General features: G+C 45.5%; 1 protein-coding gene and 2 pseudogenes across 1 annotated transcript in view; 1 reads left to right on the forward strand and 2 right to left on the reverse strand.

Annotated features, from left to right (window-relative positions):
- GRK3 (G protein-coupled receptor kinase 3) overlaps positions 1–21,087 on the forward strand; it is a 172,234-nt gene that overhangs the window by 75,333 nt on the left and 75,814 nt on the right. The window contains exons 4-9 of the mRNA XM_027771575.1: positions 76–177; positions 3,289–3,363; positions 7,126–7,187; positions 13,253–13,304; positions 15,723–15,814; positions 19,844–19,943. Of these exons, the coding sequence (XP_027627376.1) occupies positions 76–177; positions 3,289–3,363; positions 7,126–7,187; positions 13,253–13,304; positions 15,723–15,814; positions 19,844–19,943 (483 nt within the window). The remainder of the gene's footprint in view (positions 1–75; positions 178–3,288; positions 3,364–7,125; positions 7,188–13,252; positions 13,305–15,722; positions 15,815–19,843; positions 19,944–21,087) is intronic.
- On the reverse strand, positions 2,117–2,220 carry LOC114007751 (uncharacterized; annotated as a pseudogene).
- LOC102476018 (39S ribosomal protein L32, mitochondrial pseudogene) lies at positions 18,197–19,030 on the reverse strand (annotated as a pseudogene).

Consider the following 21,087-nt stretch of genomic DNA (forward strand, 5'->3'; position numbering starts at 1 on the left):
AGGCTAGTGCTGTCTTTTAATAAAGTAAGTTTGTAGGAAGATAAAACATAACAGTGCTAACTTTTAAACATCTAGATCAAAGAATACGAAAAGCTGGACAACGAAGAAGATCGCCTTTGCAGGAGCCGGCAGATTTACGACACCTACATCATGAAGGAGCTTCTCTCCTGTACCCACGTAAGCGCGTCCTCCTGCAGCTTTCCCTCCGTGGACAGGAGTCCGTGTCCCGCGCTCCCAGGGTGAGGGTAAAACAGTGGGCGGGTGTTTAAACAGTGAAGAATGCTTGTTCAGGATGGAACCCGTTTTCCTGTTTGCCGTTTCGTGACGACACTGAGAGCGTATCTGTTGCGTTAGGTAAGTTTAGGTAATCCCAAAAGCTGATATTTCACTGCCCCAACGGATGAAATAGAAAAGTGAATTTATGGGACCAGCGGATGGCATAGTAGCTGCATTGCTGGACTCCCACATAGTTGACTGTGGTTCAAGTCTCGCACTTGGCAGCTTGAAACTCAATACCAGGGGCGTGTGTGCGTGAGTGCCCAAAATCCTTAGAGAATGGAGGAGAAGGGATTGTGGCACAGGCCATGCCCCCTCCCCAACAGGAAGTGATTTCTCACTTTCTGTCTCTCTGTCTCTCTGTTTCTCTGGTGAACACACGCAATGTATAGCAAAAATCTCTCTTTAAAAAATAAGACAAAAGCAGATTTAGATGCACCAAACAAAAGGTCATTTCTTGGCTTTCAGAGGAAATGAAGCTTTATTATTTTACATTTTTGCTACATTGTAATAAGTAGGCTAGTCAACTATTGACCAATACAAATCTTAAAGGGTTTCTTAGATTGAATAAGGAAGATTGTATTATTATGTTAATTTGATTCATTGATAGTTAAATAACATTTTCTTGTCAGTTGGATTAAAAAAATGTAATTTGGTCCTCCGGGTGGTCTAGACTCTCAGGAAATTATCCCTTGGGGCGTAAGTGGAATAATCAGTAATGATAATTTACCTCACAATGTCTCTCTATGGAGACCTTTCCAAGGGTGGGCCCTCACAGCCCTGGCCTGCTCTGTTCAGTAGAACAGCCACTAGCCACATACAACTATTTACATCGAAGATCCAATTAGTTCAAATCAAATGGGATTAAAATGTAAATTTTTCGGTTTCTCACGAGCCACATTTCCGGGGGTTAATAGCCACACGTGGCTGGTGGCTTCTCCCCCAACTATCACGGATGAAGAGCAATTCCGTTGTGACGGAAAAGTTGACGCTGAGCTGGACAGCCCTGGTCACGCGAACGGTGTGTTTCCGTGCTTCTGAATTTACTGCGTTGCTGACGAGGCTCAGGGACACTGGAGTGACTGGCCGAACGTGGCATCTGTCACGTCACTCATCACCTTATTCTCTGCACCCACTTCGCTGGAAGTAGAAAGTTTCCGAGCTGGAACTCATCTTTATGCTCTGAGCCTTGCTGCCTCACTGCAAGTGACTTAGCCCTGGGAGAAGGCCAGATGTTCCATGGGGAAGCCTCTGTACACTTGGTCTCCACATGGCTCAGCCATTTAGAGGGGTTTTCACTATCTTAAAAACATTTTTTTTTCTTGTTCATGAGGGCATGAGTTCGTGTGCATGTGAGATCGGAGGTTAGGGAGAGAGAGCAGCGTCTTCTCCAGGGTCAGGTCACCCTATGAACCCTCTCCCTAGCTACTCCCTGGCCTTTCTCCAAGTTCTCTAGCCCCTTGGATCCTGGACACTTGCACCCATGCCTACTATAGTTCAGGCCGACTGGGCCTGGGACTTGAACCATGGTCACCATGTGGGATCTGCTTCTCTTGAGCAGTGCATTGCCACTGTACCAGGGAACTGGCCCATTGTATGCGGTTTCTCTTCTTTCTGTGCACTGCTAAAGAAGACATGATTCGGGGGAGGGTACAGTGGGTAAGTTTTTTAAGTAAGAACTCCATTCTTTTTGCCCCAGTTTCCCTCTGCTTTGGTTATAGCAAGATTTTTTTTTTTTTAAACCTAGAGCTTTTTACCACTCTGGCTTGGCATTGTAATCCTGGCATTTAATTTTCAGGAGTATTTTTATGCATTCATTTTTCTCTTTTAAAAATGTTCGCTGCAGATGGGTAAATGTGCTGACATTGTAACAAGTCTGAAGGAAGCACATCTCACACAATGGTGTGAAAACCCAATCATCACACTTAGGAACTACAAAGGGGTAAACATTTATTTTTAGGTCAGAGGGCATGTGAACTTGCAAGAGTAAGAAAAAGAGAGAGAGACAGAGAGAGAGAGAGAAAGAGAGAGAGAGAGAGAGAGAGAGAAAGCAATCCCTAAAGAGGCCTGGTCATGCTGCAATCCTTGCCCCCCCCCCATTCTCCATCCCATCACGATCTTGGCACATACGTGTGCACACACCCAGGTGGTTTTCCGAGCTGCGGTGAGTGGGATTGGAACTCTGGGTGGCCATGTGGGATCTGGCATCCTCTGTGTGGTGCTTAACCACTGCACTAAGAGACCAGCCCCATTTCCTCTTATTTTACAGTTTTAGAACCCCATTACCAGGTAATTGAGGGGTAGGTATATTTAATCAGGTGCTAATACAATTCTATATTGTTATTACAGTAATTTGGAACTCTTACAGGATTAACCAAGTCAATTAGGTTCTTCTATGCCCACCACTGTCTTTCTGGACACGTTTAATAACTCTGAATGTTCAGTGGATTGACTACAAATAGTCAACAGATTTTTTTTTTTTTTTTTTGAGAGGTCTTTGCCGTAGGGTGTGTGCGCTCGCCAGAAAGACAGAGAGAGGCAGAGAGACAGAAAACAAGAAATCATCCCCCCAGGGGGGATGTCCACACCACAATCCCTTCTCCATTCTCCTCTCTAAATCTTGGGCATGCATGCATACATGCCCAGTGTGAGTTTAAGCCACCAGGTCCGGGATTCAAACTGCAGTCAACTACATGGGAGTCCAGCGACATTATTGTTTTTAAAGAATTATTTGTTTAATTTTATTTATAATTTAATTTGACCAGAGAGAGACAGAGAGGAAGAAGGGAAGTCAGAAAGCAAACCACCAGGTCTGGGACTCAAACCATGGTTGGTCATGTGTGAGTCTAGCACCTTAATCGCCACTCCACCTGCCGGCCCTTGGTCATACAATTATTGTTGGCTACTGTTTAGTTATTACTGTGTTAAACTATCTCTTGTAATATTGTATGCCATACAGAGTTTCATTCCATTTTGTTATTATTAAAAAGTATTTATCTTTATTTTCCAAAGCCATTCTCAATGGAAGCTGTAGAACATGTACAAAGTCATCTCTCCAAAAAACAAGTGACATCTACTCTTTTTCAGGTAAGATGAAACTAATTCAGAACAAACATGTCTAATCTGCTTAACAGCAGGTCTTCGTGACATCCTTTTTTTGCACACGGACGGAGGGACTGACTGTACGGCTGTGTTCTTCTGTGGAGGTTTGTCTGGAAGCACTGAGACTTGGCATCGCTCAGCTTCTCATTGAAATGCGCTCTTCCACCAACAAGCTTTGCAAAGACTTTCCAGAAAAAGGCCACTGAGCTTTCTAGTAACAATATGTTCTATGTAAATCAAGATGAGACATCATTGGCCTTCTGGTCCCTGTGCGGAGCAGGGACTGTGCCAGGGTTATTTGCAGTCCCACGGCGTGACACTCACAGGGATTGAGTGAGTGGTCGAATTAAATTATAAATAAAATTAAACACCTAACTCTTTCAAAAAAATAATTATACGAGCAAGCATTCTTTAACATTAAGGCTAAATATCTGGATGACCTTTGAGTCACAACTGAGGATGGTGTTTTACCTTGACTTCTCCGTATTGTACCCAGTACAGTCACATGGATTTATATAATACCATGTTGGGACCAGCTGATGGCATAGTCGTTATGTTAGTGGACTCCCATATGGCTGACCACAGTTCTAGTCCTAGACCTGGTGGATTGAGACTCACACTGGGCATGTGTGAGTGTGTGTCCAAGATCCCAGGAGAACGGAGGAGAAAGGATTGTGGTGTGGCCATCTGCCCTGGGGGGTGATTTCTCACTTTCCCTCTCACTGTCTCTGTCTCTCTCTGACAAACACATGCACACCCTAAGGAAAAAAACTCTTAAACAAAAGAGAGAAAAAAATAAAATAAGAAAAAATAAATGACAACACATGGAAAACAAAATGAATAATTTGTAGGCCTGTCTGGGTGCTGCTTTTAAGGTTTAGTGGTTTCTTCTCCTGCCAAGAACGTTTATCGTCATGCCTTCTCTCTGGAGGAGGTCGTGGTTTGCTCAGGTGCTCACGCCGTCCCAGTCACTATTGAATGCGGGCCCTTTCATTGCTCACCCAGCATGGCCTGTGGTCCCTCCTGTTGAACAGTGGCAATGCGATATGTTAAAAGTAGTCTTAAGAATTCCTAGTAACTTTTGTCTTTTTTAAATTATTAGTTTATTTCTTCCATGAGAGAGATACACACACACACACACACACACACACACACACACAGAGAAAGGAAAAGGGGCAGAGAGGCAAAGGGACAGGCATCCTGGCACCCCCTGCAGCATCAGCATGCTGAGACTCGCCCTCGGGGGCAGCAGGTCCATTACAGGCGCATGTACGTGTGCTCGGTGTAGTCAGGGAGGTCCCGGGACGTGAACCCAGGACCTTTCCTATGTGAGTCCGGTTGTGTTACCACTGCACCACCACCTGGCCCCTGGCTTTTGTCTTTATTACCAGAAAGTATGGATTTTTTTGATAAAATATGAAATGAAACGATTGACTCAACAGTTTTTACAAGTAGAAAACCCGTGATAGACCCGTGTAGCCCGTTCATAGATCTTTGAACGCTTGATCTGCTTGGTCTTTTGGAGTCTTGTGAACCTCCCGATGCTTGTAGAGCAGGGGTCCCCAGCCTTCCCAGCACCAGGGACTGGGTTTGTTTAAGACAATCCGTCCGTTGATCGGGGAGGAGGAATTGGCCCCAGGCTGACCCAAGCGCACCACATTCACCATGCACCACGCGGTTTCCACCACGGCCACTTTGCACAGCAGCTCGGTTCCCGCTCCCATGAGAATCCAGTCCAGCTGCTGATCTGACAAGGGCAGGGCCCGAGAGGCAGTGGGAGTGATAGGGAGCAGCTGCAAACACACACGAAGTGTTGCTTACCAGCCTGCCACCCACCCTCTGCTGCGTGGCCCTTGGACTGGCACCAGTCTGTAGCCTGGGACCCCTGTCATAGAGGACTTAACCAAGATAGATATCGTCTGTGGTCATGGAATCAGGATTTCAGAGCTGAAAAGAACTTCACAGGGATAGTTCAGCTTCCTCTTTTCCCAAGGAGGAACCTGGGTTTTTGTGGTTTTAGTGACCAGTCCCAGGGCCCACCCCAGGGCAGTGACAGCCCTGCAAGGTGGCAGTTGTTAGCTTCGTCTCGTGTCCTCTCCCCAGGCTGATCTTTTGTGGCAGGAAGTGAGGCTTCTGCAGGAGCAGTGCTCACCTCCCAGCCTGTTTGGTTCCTGTGGCTTCTGCAGACAACCTACATGCGTCACTTGGTCTGGCCTGTCCACCAGCTAGTCGTTCTCTTTCGTAACCTGTCAGAGCGAGCCTCAGAAAATGTTACATTTGTGTCATTCGATGAGTTTAGGGTATTGAGATATTATCTAAAACTACCTAATTGACTCAAGGCGGAACTGTGGAATGTTGGCGCTTTGCCTGTTACTGACATCAAGCTCGTGGAAAAGGGAAGTTGATGGTGTTCATTGGTAGTATGTAGGGCAACATGAAGCTGGAGTTGTTCTCCAGCAGGGGAGCGTGCTGGGCCCTTACCTTAACCCTAGGATAGCCATGACCTTGCTCAGTGACCTTGTGAATGCACCTGACTGTGGTCCTGTGGGCTCCTTACATGCAGGATGCAGAGTGGGGTTAATCTCCCCCCTGGTTACTTTTAGCTCTACGACTCTAACAGGTAGAAAAACAATAAATAGTTAATTAACGAAATGAACTCTGGGGGCCAGCAGGTGGCGTAGTGGTTACATCACTGGACTCTTACATGGCCAACTGCGGTTTGAGTTCTGGACCGGTGGCTTAAAAAACATACCAACATACCAGCCGTGTGTGTGTGTACGCCTAAGATCCCAGGAGGAGAATGGAGGAGAAAGGATTGTAGTGTCACCCCTCTTGGGATGATTTCATATTTTCCCTCTCACTGTCTCTGTCTCTCTCTCTGGCGAGCACACACACCCTATGGCAAAAACCACTTAAAAATTAACTCTGTAAATCTATTAGCTTTAAGTCTTAAAACTCATGATTAATGCCAATTGCAAACACTTTCAGTGCTTTACAATGCCTACTACATAACTTACAGGGCCTGGTGCAAAAACAGAAACGTAAGACCTCTTATTCAGAAATCATTAAGAATTTCAAGATGGTGACTGCGGAGCATTAAACCAAGCACCAAGTTTTGTAAATCACACACCCGTGGAGCTCGCCCTGGTCATTTAAAAAGTATCTGTCTGTGATGGGTCAGCTCCATGGCCTAGTGGCGAAGGGAGCTGAATTGCACATGGTTGACTGCAGTGTTCGAGCCCTGGAGCTGGTGGCTTGAAAAACACATCAAGTGTGTGTATGAGCTTGTCCAAAATCCCGACAGGATGGAGAGTTGGAGGAAAAGGGTTGTGGTGTGACCACGCCCCATTGGGGGATGCTTGCTCCGTCTCCCTCTCTTTCTCTCTCTCTCTCTGGCAAGCACACACACCCTCTGGAAAATTAAAAAAATAATAAAATAAAGTGTTTGTGACTTGCCAGGAGACAGTGGGGATGCAGTGACAAATAGGGTAGACTTGTCCCCATCTTCATGAATTTAGAATTGTAGGTAACTGCTAAGTCAATAATCATGGTGGTAACTCCAGTAGTGAAGATGGGACAAGCGTGGCAACAGGCAAGTTCAAGGACAAGGATAAGGAAGGACAGGGACAAGATGCCATGAGGGTGCCTAAGTGGGAGGCCCACCTAGTCCGCGTCTCCCTGGTCGGTGTTCTTACTTTCATCCCTTCCTGTTTATGCAATGTGGAATTTCTTTTCCATCCTTTCCAGCCATACATAGAAGAAATCTGTGAAAGTCTTCAAGGCGATGTTTTCCAAAAGTTTATGGAAAGGTAGGAAACTTTATGCACATATATATATGTACATATGTATATAATCTTGTGTGGTTGAGGTGTCCCTCATTTTCCCAGTAAGAGCTGTCCTTGAAATGTGTGTTAAGTTGTTCACGCAACAAGTATTTACTGAGCACGTTCCATGTGCCAGGCTTTGTGTTAGACTGTTTCCTCAGCACTTTACGGGATAACTTCGTTTTGTTTATCTCAGTATCGCTTTGGTTGTCACTTTGCTTTAAGATGGTCTAAAATTGAAATAGACTAGGGGACCTTCATTTTAAAGGTACCTTATTGAGAGACCTCTGCTAATGCAAGGACAACAAGAATTTATTTGATTCATTTGTTGGGAGTTTGAAATCATGTCTCCCAGAGTGGGACAGGCTTGCCCTTGACTCTGTAGGAATGAAATTTAAGGGCAGAGGTCCGTGTCTGTTTGTGATTGTATTCCTCACTAATATACTTACTAAATACAAGGGGTCTTCAAAAAAGTGTATGGAAAATGCATATTATGAAAGCAATTTTCATGGATGTCAGATTTTTTTTTTTTTTTTTGCCTCACAAGAAGCTCAAACTTTAATTCCATTTTCTAATGAACTGTTTGAAGTTCCCTTGTATGTGCTTTGGGTCACTCAAATGATGTAGTATGTTTGTCATCTATTCTGAAAATTTTCAGTGACACCCATACAGATGTTCAGCTCGTATGCCTTCCAGATACCTATCTGTTAACCCTTCGGCACGTTGACCATGCCTGTGACATGCACCACTGCGTATTCGTTCAACAAGTACTTTTGGACCATGGACTATGTGCCAGGCTTTGTGTTAGGCTTTTGTGTGTGACCTTACCAGATATAGACAGAGAGAGAGATATATATAAAGTGAGAGAGCATCCCTCAGGGGGATGCCCACACCACAATCCTACCTCTCCTCCAGTCTCCTCTCGGGATTTAGGGCATGCACGCACAGATGCCAGTGTGATTTTCAAGTTGCCAAGTCCGGGACTCAAACCATACACGGTCAGCCACGTAGGATCCAGCACCTTAACTTCCATGCCACCTGCTGGCCTCAGTTGGACTTTCTAAAACTGAACCTGCGTTCACACTGACATGTACTCCGCGATTTCTAGACAGCTGGCACAGCGATTGCGCCTCATCGCTAGAGCTGCACACAGCTGCGTGGTAATTGCAGCTGAAGCGCGAATGCTGCTTCACTGCAGTTTCTCCTCCGCGTCGTCACAGGACCAAAGCAGTTACAGGGAAGCTGTACTGTGTCTCTGTTAGAGTCCAGAGAGGATCTTATGCTGGAGTAGAGTCAATACTTTAGGAAACTCTTGTTCATGCAAATGATTACACTTTTCTGATTAGTCATAGAAACGTCACCAAAAAGCAACAGAATTAAACTGAGGGGATGGGTTATTGGTTCAGTTCTGGTTTCAGCTGAGTCCTGGGCCATGCCCATTGCCCTTGGTTCTAAAAGCTGACGTTTCCCAACGCTTAGGAAACCCAGCTTTTATGTGATCCTTGGAAGAAAGGGGAGAGAGATGGGGAAGAAGTTTTTTCCCCATATATTTTGTAATTCTGCTGTGTGACCGTGTGCTCACTACCAGGCTGACGCTCACAGTCCTTCCCCCGAAGTCAGCTTGTGAAGCTGTTTGCACTTTAGGCCAGCGTGCAGCACTGGATTTTCTGCGTCATTTACTATTTTATATATGTGGAATAATTTTTAAAGTAATGTGTTCATTTTTATACCTTCTTAGTTTGTTTTATATGAATGCATTATCAAATTACAAAACGAACTGTCAGGTCATGAGTTTGGCGTTTTGATTTTGAAAAGGGCAGGTGCTCCATAGCTACAGTCATGCAGGCCTTGACGTCGTCATGAGTGAGCACACCAAGGGCCTTTCTGGTCGGGGGTTTCTTGGTGGCCACAAGGCAGACTGATAGTACGGAGGAGGTCCTCTGCAGTGTGGGGACATGTCTCTTCGCTATCTCCTGAAGCCCTGGGCAAGGAGCTGGGGTTAAGTTCCAGGTGGGGCTTTCCTTCTCCTTTTTTATTTTTTTTGAGAGATTTTTGATATAGGGCCCGTGAGCTCGTGAGAGAGACAGAGACAGAAAGCAAGAAATCACCCCCAGGGGGGATGGCCATGCTGCAACCTCTTCTCCATCCTCCTAGAATTTGGGGCACACACATACATGCACATGCACCTGGCATGAGTTTCAAGCCCCTGGGTCCAGGACTTGAACCACAGAACTTGAACCATGGTCGGCCATGTAGGAATCCAGCACCTTAACCACTACATCACCTGCTGGCCCCAAGGGGCTTTTCTTCTTCTAATTGAGCCATGCAAGCCTAGGTCAGGCAGTGAACTTCAGTTGCTCAGTAGTCCAAAGACCGAGTTGGGGATCAGCGTTAAACACACTTCTGTCCCTTCTGAGTGCAGCCCAGTCATTCCTGTGTCTTTAACCTCTGACCTCTTCTCTGAGATTTCTTTAAATCATCTGCAAAAGTTCTGGCTCCCAGAAGCTCTGCAATTGACAGGGCTTTTTCCTCTGCCGTAGTTCCTCTTCTCTGAAGTGCCTCCTTCGTGGAGCAGGCATTGATTAGGAATAGTGCTCAAGTCACTCCTGCGGGGGGGATCAGACTGAGCCTCTGCCTGGGGCCATCTGCACTTCCGAAAGAGGAGTTTATTGCAGCAAATGCCTATTTGAGAAGGAAGCATGTGTTAGTGCCCCCGTCTTGTCTCTCTTCCTACTTGTTAACCCCCTCAACTAGCTGTAAATGCATCAGATCACCATCCCTGACTCAGTTCTGAACCCCGAAATCTGTGAGGAAGGCAAGTAGGAGAGAGGACAGCAAACCAAGAGAATCTTGAAGGCCTGTCTCGGATCGAAAAATGCAAACTACTCCTAAACGTGGTTTTGCCTTTTTCATGCACCACACTTTACAGAACTGTTTGAAGTCACTCTCAGAAAGTCTCAAAATATAATTTTAATTTGCCAACCTCTTAGAGATGTTAGGAGGACCAGCAAAACACTTGAAAAGTCACTTTAGAGTCATTGAATAAAGTTGCTATGTAATGACAAAGGACTGTTCTTCATATTATTAGTCTCAGAAATGTTTGTAAAAGATCCTTATTTTCAAAAGGTCTATTAAGGGATCCCCAGGGAATTGGGATTTTCGGGTGTCTTAAAGCATCCCATTCTAATGCTCCTAATACCTCTAACTTGTAGTACTTCATAAGAACTTCCTCCCTTCCTTACTTCCGAACCCTGAATCCAGGGCCAACAGATGGCATAATGGTTACATCGCTGGACTCTCACATAGCTGACCGTGGTTCGAGTCCTGGACCTGGCAGCTTATAACTCATGCTGGGCTCATGTGAGTGTGTGCCCAAAATCCCGAGAAGAGAATGCAGGAGAAGAGATTGCAGCATAGCCATCCCTCCTAGGGGGTGATTTCTCACTTTCTGTCTCTCTGGTGAGCGCATATGCTCTATAGTAAAAAATCTCTGAAAAAATAAAAATAGAATCCTGAATCCTGTTCATATGTCAGGATACGTGTAAGGGGCTATATGAGACCCCACCATCACCAAGTGTATTCTCTGCTTTTAAGACTTACTTAATTGAGAATGCATTTCTTTTAAAAAAAGTATCTATACACACATACATACATATAACATGTATGTATATATGTTGTGTGTGTGTGTACACATCAGCAGATGGCATAGTGTTATGGTGCTGGACTCCCATATGGTTGACAGCAGTTCAAGTCTCGGACCCGGAGGCTTGAAACCCACACCAGGTGCATGTGTGTGTATCCCGAAAATCCTGAGAGAATGGAGAAGAAAGGATTCCAGCATGGCCATCTCCCTTTGGGGGTGATTTAGCATTTTCTGTCTTTCTCTTTGTCTCTCCAGTGAGCGCACATGCCCTATAGCAAAAACTCTGAAAAAGAAAATATAGGGAACAGCATTTGGCATAATAACTATGTCGCTAAATTCCCATATAACCGACCGTGGTTCAAGTCCCGGACCCGGTGGCTTAAACTCACACTGGGTGCATGTGCGTGTGTACCCAAGATCCCGAGAGGAGAAAGGAGGAGAAGGGATTGCGGTGTGGCCATCCCTCCTGGGGGGAGATTTCTCGCTTTCTGTCTGTCTCTCTGGCGAGTGCATGCGCCCTATAGTAAAAACCTCTCAAAAAATTAAAAAAAAAAAAATTCAGAAAAAAATACATATATATATATGTGTGTGTGTGTGTGTGTGTGTGTGTGAGTGTGTATTTATCTTTAAGTTTTCCATTTCATACGAGGAAGGGAGGGAAGGGAGGAGAGAGGGGCACCAGTCACTGAAGGGCCTCTCCGTGCTGCAATCCTCCCCTAGCCCCCAGCCAGCCAGGACCACAGGCGTGTAGCAGTGTACCCTGCACTAGGGGTAGTGGGATCTGGGCCTGGGCCCCCGTGTGGCTCCAGCTTTATACAGAGGCCCGCTGCTGCCCTACCACTGTGGCTGGACCCGAAGTCAGACACCTTGCAGACAAGTTGCTCTTAAATAAAGAAAAAAAGGTCATTAAAATAATGTCTTTATTAAAATATACGAGATGGAGATTTTCTTGGTAAATGAAGAAAATACCTACCCAGCAATTGTGTAGCTGGTGGGAGTGTATCACTCCTTGTGCCTCATCATTCCTGTCTGAAGGCTTCTCTCCTACACTGTTTTGTATCTTTGGGAGGCAGTTCTTTGAGAGAGGTTTTTGCTATATGGTGCGTGTGCTCATCAGAGAGACAGAGAGAGACAGAGGTGAGAAATCACCCCCCGGGGGGATGGCCATGCCGCAGTCCCTTCTCCTCCATTTTTCTTTCAGGATCTTGGGCATGCACACACTTGCGCCTGGTGTGAGTTTTAAACCACTGGGTCCGGGACTTGAACCATAGTCGTCAGCGTGCAAGTCCAGCAACGTAACCATTATGCCATCTCCTGGTCCCAAGAGGCATTTCTAAGTTGTGATTAGGAGGATGCTGTAGAGACTTTGGGCCTGGGTTTAAACCCTGCTTCACCCACTCTCGCATTGTTTAACTGTGGCCATGCCGCCTCACGTTTCGATGCCTCAGTCTTTTTAGCTTCAAGATGGGTGTCGTGATAGTGCCTGCCGGTGGAGCAGTGGGGAGGAGTAAATGAGCAGGGCCTGGCGCATAATCAGCACCATTTAAGCGTTAGCTACTTTTATAATTACTTGCAAACATTAATTTTTTTTTTTGCATTGTACTGTCCAATATGGTAGCTACCAGCCATATATAGCTGCCGAGCACTTCAAATGGGATTAGTCTAGGGCTGCCCCCATAGCCTGGCAGTTAAGGAAGCGGGATCCCTCATGGCCAGCTGACCTCAGTTTGAATCTTGGCCTCGACTGCTTGAAAACCATGCTGGGCGCATGTGCAGGTTGCTCCAAATCCTGCCAGGACGGAGACGTGGAGGAGGGTTATGTATAGTGTGAGCACGCCTCATCGGGAGGCGCTTTCTCCCCCTCTGCTCTGTCTCTGTCTGGCAAGTGCACGTACCCTCTAGCAATGAAAAACAAAACAAAACAAAACAAAAGAACGTGACTAGTTTAAATTGCTGAAAGTGCAAAATGCACACCAGTTTCAAATACCCAATAAAAAACAAGAATATGGAATATTTTAATAATAATTTCATATTGCCTATGCATTGAAATAATTTTTGATACATTGCGTTACATAAAGTAGGTTATTAAAATTAAATTACGGGTACAGCTCATGTTCTCTCCGGATTGGACGGTGCTGATCGAGAGGGAAATGTCAGCATAGCATGAGGCAATTAAAGGAGAACCATGAAATCCTTCATTTGAGTCATCAAATAATTTGAATTAACCATGAGTACTGGTAAGTGCTTTGTGAAAGAAAAATGTGCAAGGGAACTTAACTAACTCTATTTAAGAAGCAACACAAAATCGTGCAATTCTAGCTTAGTTTATTATATTGTTCTATAAATCCAGTTAATTTGGTATTTAATGTCAGTGATTTTTATTTTATTTTATTATTTTTCTTTTTAGTGACAAGTTCACCAGATTTTGTCAGTGGAAAAATGTAGAATTAAATATTCACGTAAGTATCATCTTGTTCTTTTTTTCTTTTCTTAAATACAAACTTCCTCTGGCTTACCCTAGTGAGAAAATACTTTTTTTTTTTTTTTTTTTCTGGAGCATACTCCCAGAGGATACTCTGCCTAAACAGATGTCCTTCTTAAAGATTTATGGATTTAAAATGCATCTTCCTGTGTTGATGATAAACAACTGGAGTTTTCATTCTCTCTTTTTCCATACTCATAGAAGAATGTGTTTATTTATGTAAGGAGGGACATTTTAAGGAACAGTAGATCCTTTAACAAAAATAGTAGTAAAAATACAAACCTTCTCCTTAATGTCATTCCCATATGTCCTTATCCTTTGCTATTCTCGTAAAGTTCATTTCTTATCACTAAATGTAATAGAACAAATTGGACATAATAATAAAAATGATGGCATCTTTTTTTTTTTTTTGAGAGAGAGATTTTTGCTATAGGGCACACACATTCACCAGTGAGATAGAGAGAGAGAGAGACAGAAAACAAGAAATCACCCCCCCCCGCCCCCCGAGGGGAGGTCACACCACAGTCCCTTCTCCTCCGTTCTCTTGGGATTTTGGGCACGCATGCACATGCACCAGGCGTGAGTTTCAATCCGCCGGGTCTGGGATTAGACATGGCCACCTGAGAGTCCAGCACCTTAATCACGATGCCACCTGCTGGCCCCAATGATGGCATCTTTTTATCAGGTCAAAGTTTCATCTACTCTTTTTTTTAAAAAATTATTTTATTTAACTTTATTTACTCATTTATTTTATTTCATTTTGACCAGAGAGGGACAGAGCAAGAGAGAGAGAAAGTGAGAAAGCAAGCCACCAGGTCCGGGACTTGAACCATGGTCAGCAATGTGGGAGTCCAGTGCCCCTAACCACCACGCCACCTGCTGGCCCCAAAGTTTCATCTACTCTTTAAATGATTTTGAGAATGAGAAAAGCAAGCTTCGGATATAGGCCACTTTCTATTCCGTCTCATCTTTTGGGGTTCAGCATCAGTGATTGCAGGGCATCATCTTCACTTCCGTTAAATGATACTTTGATGCTCTCCTGCCTTCTCCTTCATATCTGGCCTTCATTTGGACTTGCCACTGGCCAGAACAATCAACTAATTTTTTTAGACCATCCTTTCCCGCCGTATTTCCTGGCAGGATTGAGTTGAGAAGCTAGAGCAGTGCCCACACTTAACATAACCTCTCCCCTCAGCTCTGGGTGTTTGGAATGCTTCTGCCCCATGGCTGGCCTCCTGTCCTCGGGGGCCCCGAGCATCACGCACAATATCTGTGGGCCAAATTCAGGCTTACCTGATGCATGCGTGATGTCTTCAGGGTTGTTTGGGAGGAACCCTTCAGGAACTGCACCCTGGGTTTGTGGGGAGGCTTCACCGAGCAGCCATTTTCTCTTCTCAGAGGGCCCGTTCCTATGAACGCAGGATTCACTAACTGCCATTGGACCATTTAATGCTTGTAAAATGATGGAGAAAATGGGGCATCGCTGAGATATTACTAACAGAAGCAAAGCGCTTAGGAATGAAGCTTCTCCATGTCCTTTACTCAGGTCCAGCATTGCCTCCTGCTCCCATGCCCAGCACGCGCGCTCTCCACTCACTGAGGTCCTCAGTTAGAGAACTCACGTGGCTGGCCTTGGCTGGGCTTTCTGATCGCATGGCCCGCTCCTGGGAACACACATACGTGCCCCGACGTGGACTGATTTTGCCCACCATCACGGTTCCTGGAATTGTTGGATGGTTCCCATGCTTTAGGCATTAGGATAGCTGGGGGTTGCTTTTTATTTTGACTAGCAATTCCACACTCCCTTGTCTTCAGTCTGCGCATCTTGTAATCTAAGATTTATGAGAGCAGGAAAACAACCTCACGCACCCGATTCTCCCTCCAGCATCTTCCCACTTGCCTCGTGCACCTTGGAGGTGGAGGCCAAAGAGGGTTACAGAAATCTTTCCGACTCGCACGTCTCATCCTCCAGGTTAAGGAGTCATCAGTCTCAGAAGGGGCAGATCCTTAGGAACCAGCAGTTAGCATAATGGCTATGTTGCTGGACTCCCACGTAGTTGACCGCGGTTTGTGTCCCGGACCCGGTGGCTTAAAACTCACGCCGGGCGCGTGTGCATGCGTGCCCAAGGTCCCGAGAGGAGAACGGAGGAGAAGGGATTGCGGTGTGACCATCCTCCCTGGGGGGTGATTTCTCGCTTTCTGTCTCTATGTCTCTCTCTGTCTGTCTGGCGAGCGCACGCGTCCTATAGTGAAAACCTCTCCCCACCCCCCCCAAAAAAAGAAGGGGCAGATCCTGCCTCCAAATGGCTGTTGTAATTTCTGTATATGCTGTGCATGAATACAGTCTTCGTAGCAGGACAACGTTCTGTTTTCATTTTGTGTTTTGATTTCACAGTTGACGATGAATGACTTCAGCGTACATAGGATTATCGGACGAGGGGGATTTGGTGAAGTTTACGGTTGCCGGAAAGCAGACACCGGAAAGATGTAAGCTTCCTATGCTCACGTATGTCACTGGGACTATTAAGAGGATTTATGTTTGCATCAAAAGAAAATCCCTGTCTAGAAAGTGGAGGGTGTGACCTTGCTCCTGAAGTAACTGACCTCGGAAAGAAACGGGCCGTTGCCTTGTTAAGGCTGGTAAAGAAGCACGCGGAGCTGGAAGTTCAGCAGCCGCCGTGTCTTGGGCGCCCACCATAGTTCAGGCAGTGGGTGAGGAGCCAGGTGCCCAGAGCTGAAGGAGAAACAGTGCCTGACAACCAGGAGCGCCTCAGCATTCAGCCTCCCAGTCCGACCAAACCAGAAAGGATTCTTTGCTTTGCAGAAGACAGACATTCTCTTCTGAATAAAGACCCGAGCACGATTCCATGCGAGCAGTTTGAGGTGACATAGCGTTTCAGGAGACGGCCGTTCCACACATCAGAAATCTGGGGGCTGAAGAGAGGGCAGCCCCATTGAGGATGATCAGTGATCATTCCAGCAACTTCCTTATGGGAAGTCAAGGGGATGGAATTGGGAATGGGTGAGAACCAGGTGGGTGGGTCTCCTGGAAGGCAAACAGTGGCGCGCTTAAGTATGGGGGATTTATTTTATTGTATGTATTTATTTTTTGATCATTAGGAACAGGTTAAGCCAACAGATTTCTTAAAAAGGAGAAAGAAAATGTAGAAGTATGATTGGCTAGGTCCAGAACTCCACGTTTGATTGAAAGACAGGTGCTTAGAACCATGAGCAAGTAGAGTGAAGCTTGGTTTAGAAAATAGCTGAGTCCGTGTAAAAAGGAGTGATGAGGGTCACCTAAGACAGTGCCTGCCCTCCCCCGTTGCCCGTCGCTTAGCCTCTGTTCGGCCGCCCTGTAATTGGGTGCCGACAGCTTTGCCAAGTAGTCCTTTCCATTTTCAGATGGGTCTAATAGTTGGCACTTCAAAAAAAAAATTATGATTTAAAAAAAAATTTATTTGGGAGTTGAAATTTACTCGTCTGTGCTATTTGTCATTCTCCTGCATCAGAGCTTCGTACAGGGTGAACTCACTGGTTGGCTCCCAGAGGTTTGAAATCTGGTGTGGTGCTGAGACGTGAGACACTGTAGCCTAGTGACTAGGAGTGAGGATCCTGCAGTGTCTCCTCAGCTAAGTCCAGCTCAGCTTCCAACTTCCTTTCTTGGACAAAATTTGTGACCTTGCTGAGCCTCCACATCCCGCTGTAAGCAGGGGTCATAAAAGTAACGACCTGCTGAGAGTTACAATGTAATTGTAAATATGATACATCCGCATAGCACTTGGAATGTTGCTTTTCTTATAGCAAGTGCTGGAAGATAAGAGTGTGCTTAGAGCCCGGTAGAGCCCTGGCCACAAGAAGGTTCTTCCCATATATTTGTACAGAAAACTTTGCGATCCTAAGTGGTGCACATGTTGTTTGTTACATTTCAATAAATGTTTCTAGTTTTGCTTCATCAGTGCAGCTGTTGGAAGGATTTAGAATGTCTAGTCTATCTTATGATGTTGCAGAATTAAATCATTTCAGTTTATCTCTTTGTATCATATTATTTCAATGAATTCTCAGAAACAGCCAGCATGTGCTAAATGGCCTCTGTTTTATAGATGAAGAGCAGACACATGTAGAGATTTATACAGCTAGAAGGTGGTTAAGTGTCAGGTCCTAAGAACCCTTGCCTATGCCCTTGCCAGTCTCCTGGCTGCCAATTATACATGCATTGGCTCTATCAGTCTCCTTCCCCTTAGTAATTTTAGTTCAACTCGTATACTATGAACTGTCATTTACGTCTTCAGACACCTATCCCAGTAACGCTTTGAGGGCATTCAATGGGAGCCTGAGAATGCACCTGCCTACGCAGTGGCCCAAGGCGTGTGGGTACTGTTTGCACTGGTCTGAAATTTAAAGTTTTTATTAAAAGCTATCCTGGTTGAGAGTGGCAGTAGCATGAAGTACTTTGAAAATTCTTTGTCATAGTAGTGAAATACTGGAAGAACACAACACAGCGTTTTTAATGTTTGATAATGAAGGAGAAGAATGTCTCATCAGTTGAATTCGTTATAGGAACTCATGGAAAAGTGGGTAAAGATATCAAATGTGAGCACTTATCTCAGTTTTTCTGTAACTCATAGCATACATTATGATCAGTAAGAAATAGGTGGATTTCCTGTGTCCTCCCACACGGATACAGCAGGCCATAGGGATCATTGAGCTCCATGGAAGAATCCATCAGTGGGAATGGATAGTCACACATACAGAATTTACGGCCCTGAAATAATTGTAAAAATACTTTCAAAATATCTCTTTTAACCTTTTGTTGTCACGCTGGAAAAGCAGTCTCTCTTTTTTTTTTAAAAGAGTTGTTTATTTAATTTTATTTATCATTATTATTACATTTAAAAAAATATTTTCCGAGTTTATTCATGAAGTATTCTTCCAATGATCCCCCACAAAACTACTTCTAAAGAAGGTTTTTAACTATATTGATGATTTTGAAATAAGCACAGCAACAACACGAAGGCAAAGAATCTTTTTTTTTTTGTCAGAAACGTTTCGATGTGAAGTTACCTCTTTTCACACTGTGGCTGTCAGTTCTGGGTGAGCCAGGCGGGCCGCTTCCTTCCCCGTCCCATGGTCCTCTTGCCCTGATCTTGCTCAGACGGCGTCTCTCCCGTGTACAGCACCACGGCCTCCATGGCAGGAGCCTTGAAAGGGCTCCCTTCCTGGTTCCCTAGCTGCCGTCTGATGCCTTCAGTCCCCTTGCGCACCTCCTCCTGTTTCCGTTTCAGATGACCACATTCGGGACTCCCGTCTATATCGTTCTTAACTTCTAGAAGCTTCTGAGGGTTTCTTCTCCCACACCGGTGAACTTCAGGGCTGCGTCTGCTTGTGGGAGCTGCCATCCTAAAGATACTGTCCAAAAGGCTGGCATTCTCCTCACTCGGACTGGTAGCACCTGCTGGCTCTGTAAATATGGCTGGGCCCTCAAGTGCTAATGCTGGTCCCCACGGAGGACGAGGACTAGGGAAGCCTAGCCGGCTCTGCTGAAGCCTCCGCTGCAGTCCTTCCCAACAGTTTCCCAGCGGCCCCCGGGGCACCTGGCCACAGCGAGCCACCAGCACCAGCATGGCCAGTGCCATCTTTCTCGTTAGATGGGACCCACTAAACAGCCTTATTATTACATTTGATACAGGCATGAAAGAGAGAAAGAGAGACAGAGACAGAGAGAAAGGGAGTGAGAAAGTGAGAAAGCAAGCCACCAGGTCTGGGATTTGAACCCCGGTCCGAGTCCAGCACTCTGACCACCATGCCACCTGCTGGCCACATTCTGCTTTCTTAAACCTGTGATTATAGATTATACGCCATAACTTCCCTATACTTTCTTAATATATTTTTATTCCAAATTTTCAAAAGTCCTACATTGTCATCTGGTTCTTCTTAATTCACTGAAACCAAATACACACACACACACACACATACACACACACACACACACACACGTGTATATATATCTTATTGATTCTTTTTATTTAAAATATGGTCACCTAAATATCAAAATTAAAGCCAAATCCATAAAATAGAATTTTAGGACGTGCTCTTTAGAACACGTGCCCTCTCTTCCCGTTTCGCTGGTTGTTACTCTTTTAAAGTCCGACACTCCCCTTCCTGATGGACTCACAGTTGCACCTGCTGAATTTGGGCATGTGCACCCCCGTCCCCATCACCTGTAGTCCGAGGTGGCAACGATACCCACAGAAAATGTATTTCATCAAATTTATTTATATCCGCCTACGCTGCATTTAACTGAGACGTCTCTCCATATACTGATAGGAATACCCTAGGTATCATTTTTTTCTCATAATACATACAAAGGAAGCGTACCCCTTCCCGGCACCTGGGGGCCATGCCACTTTCTGAACACGTCGCCTGCGTTTACGGAAACGGTCCCCGTAGGACGTCGTCGTTCCAATGAGTCTAGACGTGGTCGCAGTTGAGGTTGTTCAGTCACGTTTCCGTCTCCAGGTATGCAATGAAATGCTTGGACAAGAAGAGGATCAAGATGAAGCAAGGGGAGACGCTAGCCTTGAACGAGAGGATCATGCTGTCTCTTGTCAGCACGGGGGTAAGTGCTCAGTTTCCGGCCTTGCTTTTAAAGCATTGTTTGGGAAAAAAAAACAAAACAACACACAACAACAAACTTTGCTCGTCCTATACTGGGTAATTTTTCGTCCTTGTTTTCTGGCTAGTCACAGGGCGGGCCAGCTTTTGGATGGGTCAGAATTTGAGGTGATCTCTCATTTGACCCGGGAAGCTAAGGAGTACTAGCGACCGTCATTACGCACGACTTCTCCCTGTAGAACCCCTTTATTTGCCATTGAGGTCCTTGTTTGAAGATGGCCGAAGAGAATCCTAACAGGAAAAAAAAAAATCATTGGACTTTGATCAAGACGAGACTAAATGAGAAGTATTAACCTAGAGAGAAAAAGAAAGAAAGAAGGAGCTCCCACTGCTTGTAATCAAACACAGGAAGCGACGTGGGGTAGTCAGGTCTGAAGCGTCCTTCTGGGCCCTCCCTAGTCAGCGTTTCACTCCCAGGTGACTTTTTATCAGCCTGGCGCTTGCTGCCCCTCACTGCTGTGGGCTCCGGCCGTTTCCACTTCTGGCACGTTTCTCTGCATTCGCCTATTCTTTATTTTTTATTTCCTTTTTCTTTCTTTATTATGATACAGAGTGCTTGTGTGCATGGAAGGGGGGTAAGAAGAAGGGCCTCCACAGGGTCGCACTGTGCCACATCCCATTTCCCCAGCCCTGCAGCCCCTCAGGGTCCTGGGCACTTGTGTGCACACTTGGCTGTTTTCAGGCTGGTCTCGGGCTCTGAACCCATGGTCGGCCGTCCGGATTCTAGTCTCACGAGACACTTGCGTTTCTGCTGCACCACAGCGTCTCGGCCTCTTCGGACCTCTCATTTGTATGTCAAGTTATTATTTTTAGTTCCACATTAGTTGAATTGATATTTTACTCTGTGTTTACTTGCAAAAGAGCTTCCTGGTCTACCTTTGTTGTTTGTTTGTTTGTTAGTGGAATTGCCCAGGATCAAAACCTCGACTTTTATTTTTCTGTATAGATGCTAGTGTTTAAAAGACACTGCCAGAGAAACCCCCTCCCAGAAGCCTGTGTGTACTGGCATGGTGGCTAGCCAGTGGCAGATTAGGCCGGGGGGGGGGGGCAAGACAGAGGCGAGGGATGGCACGGGGTGTGGGGGGCCT

Source organism: Tupaia chinensis, unplaced genomic scaffold (genome assembly GCF_000334495.1).
Source record: "Tupaia chinensis unplaced genomic scaffold, TupChi_1.0 Scaffold000226_1, whole genome shotgun sequence".
NCBI classification, from domain to species: Eukaryota; Metazoa; Chordata; class Mammalia; order Scandentia; family Tupaiidae; genus Tupaia; species Tupaia belangeri.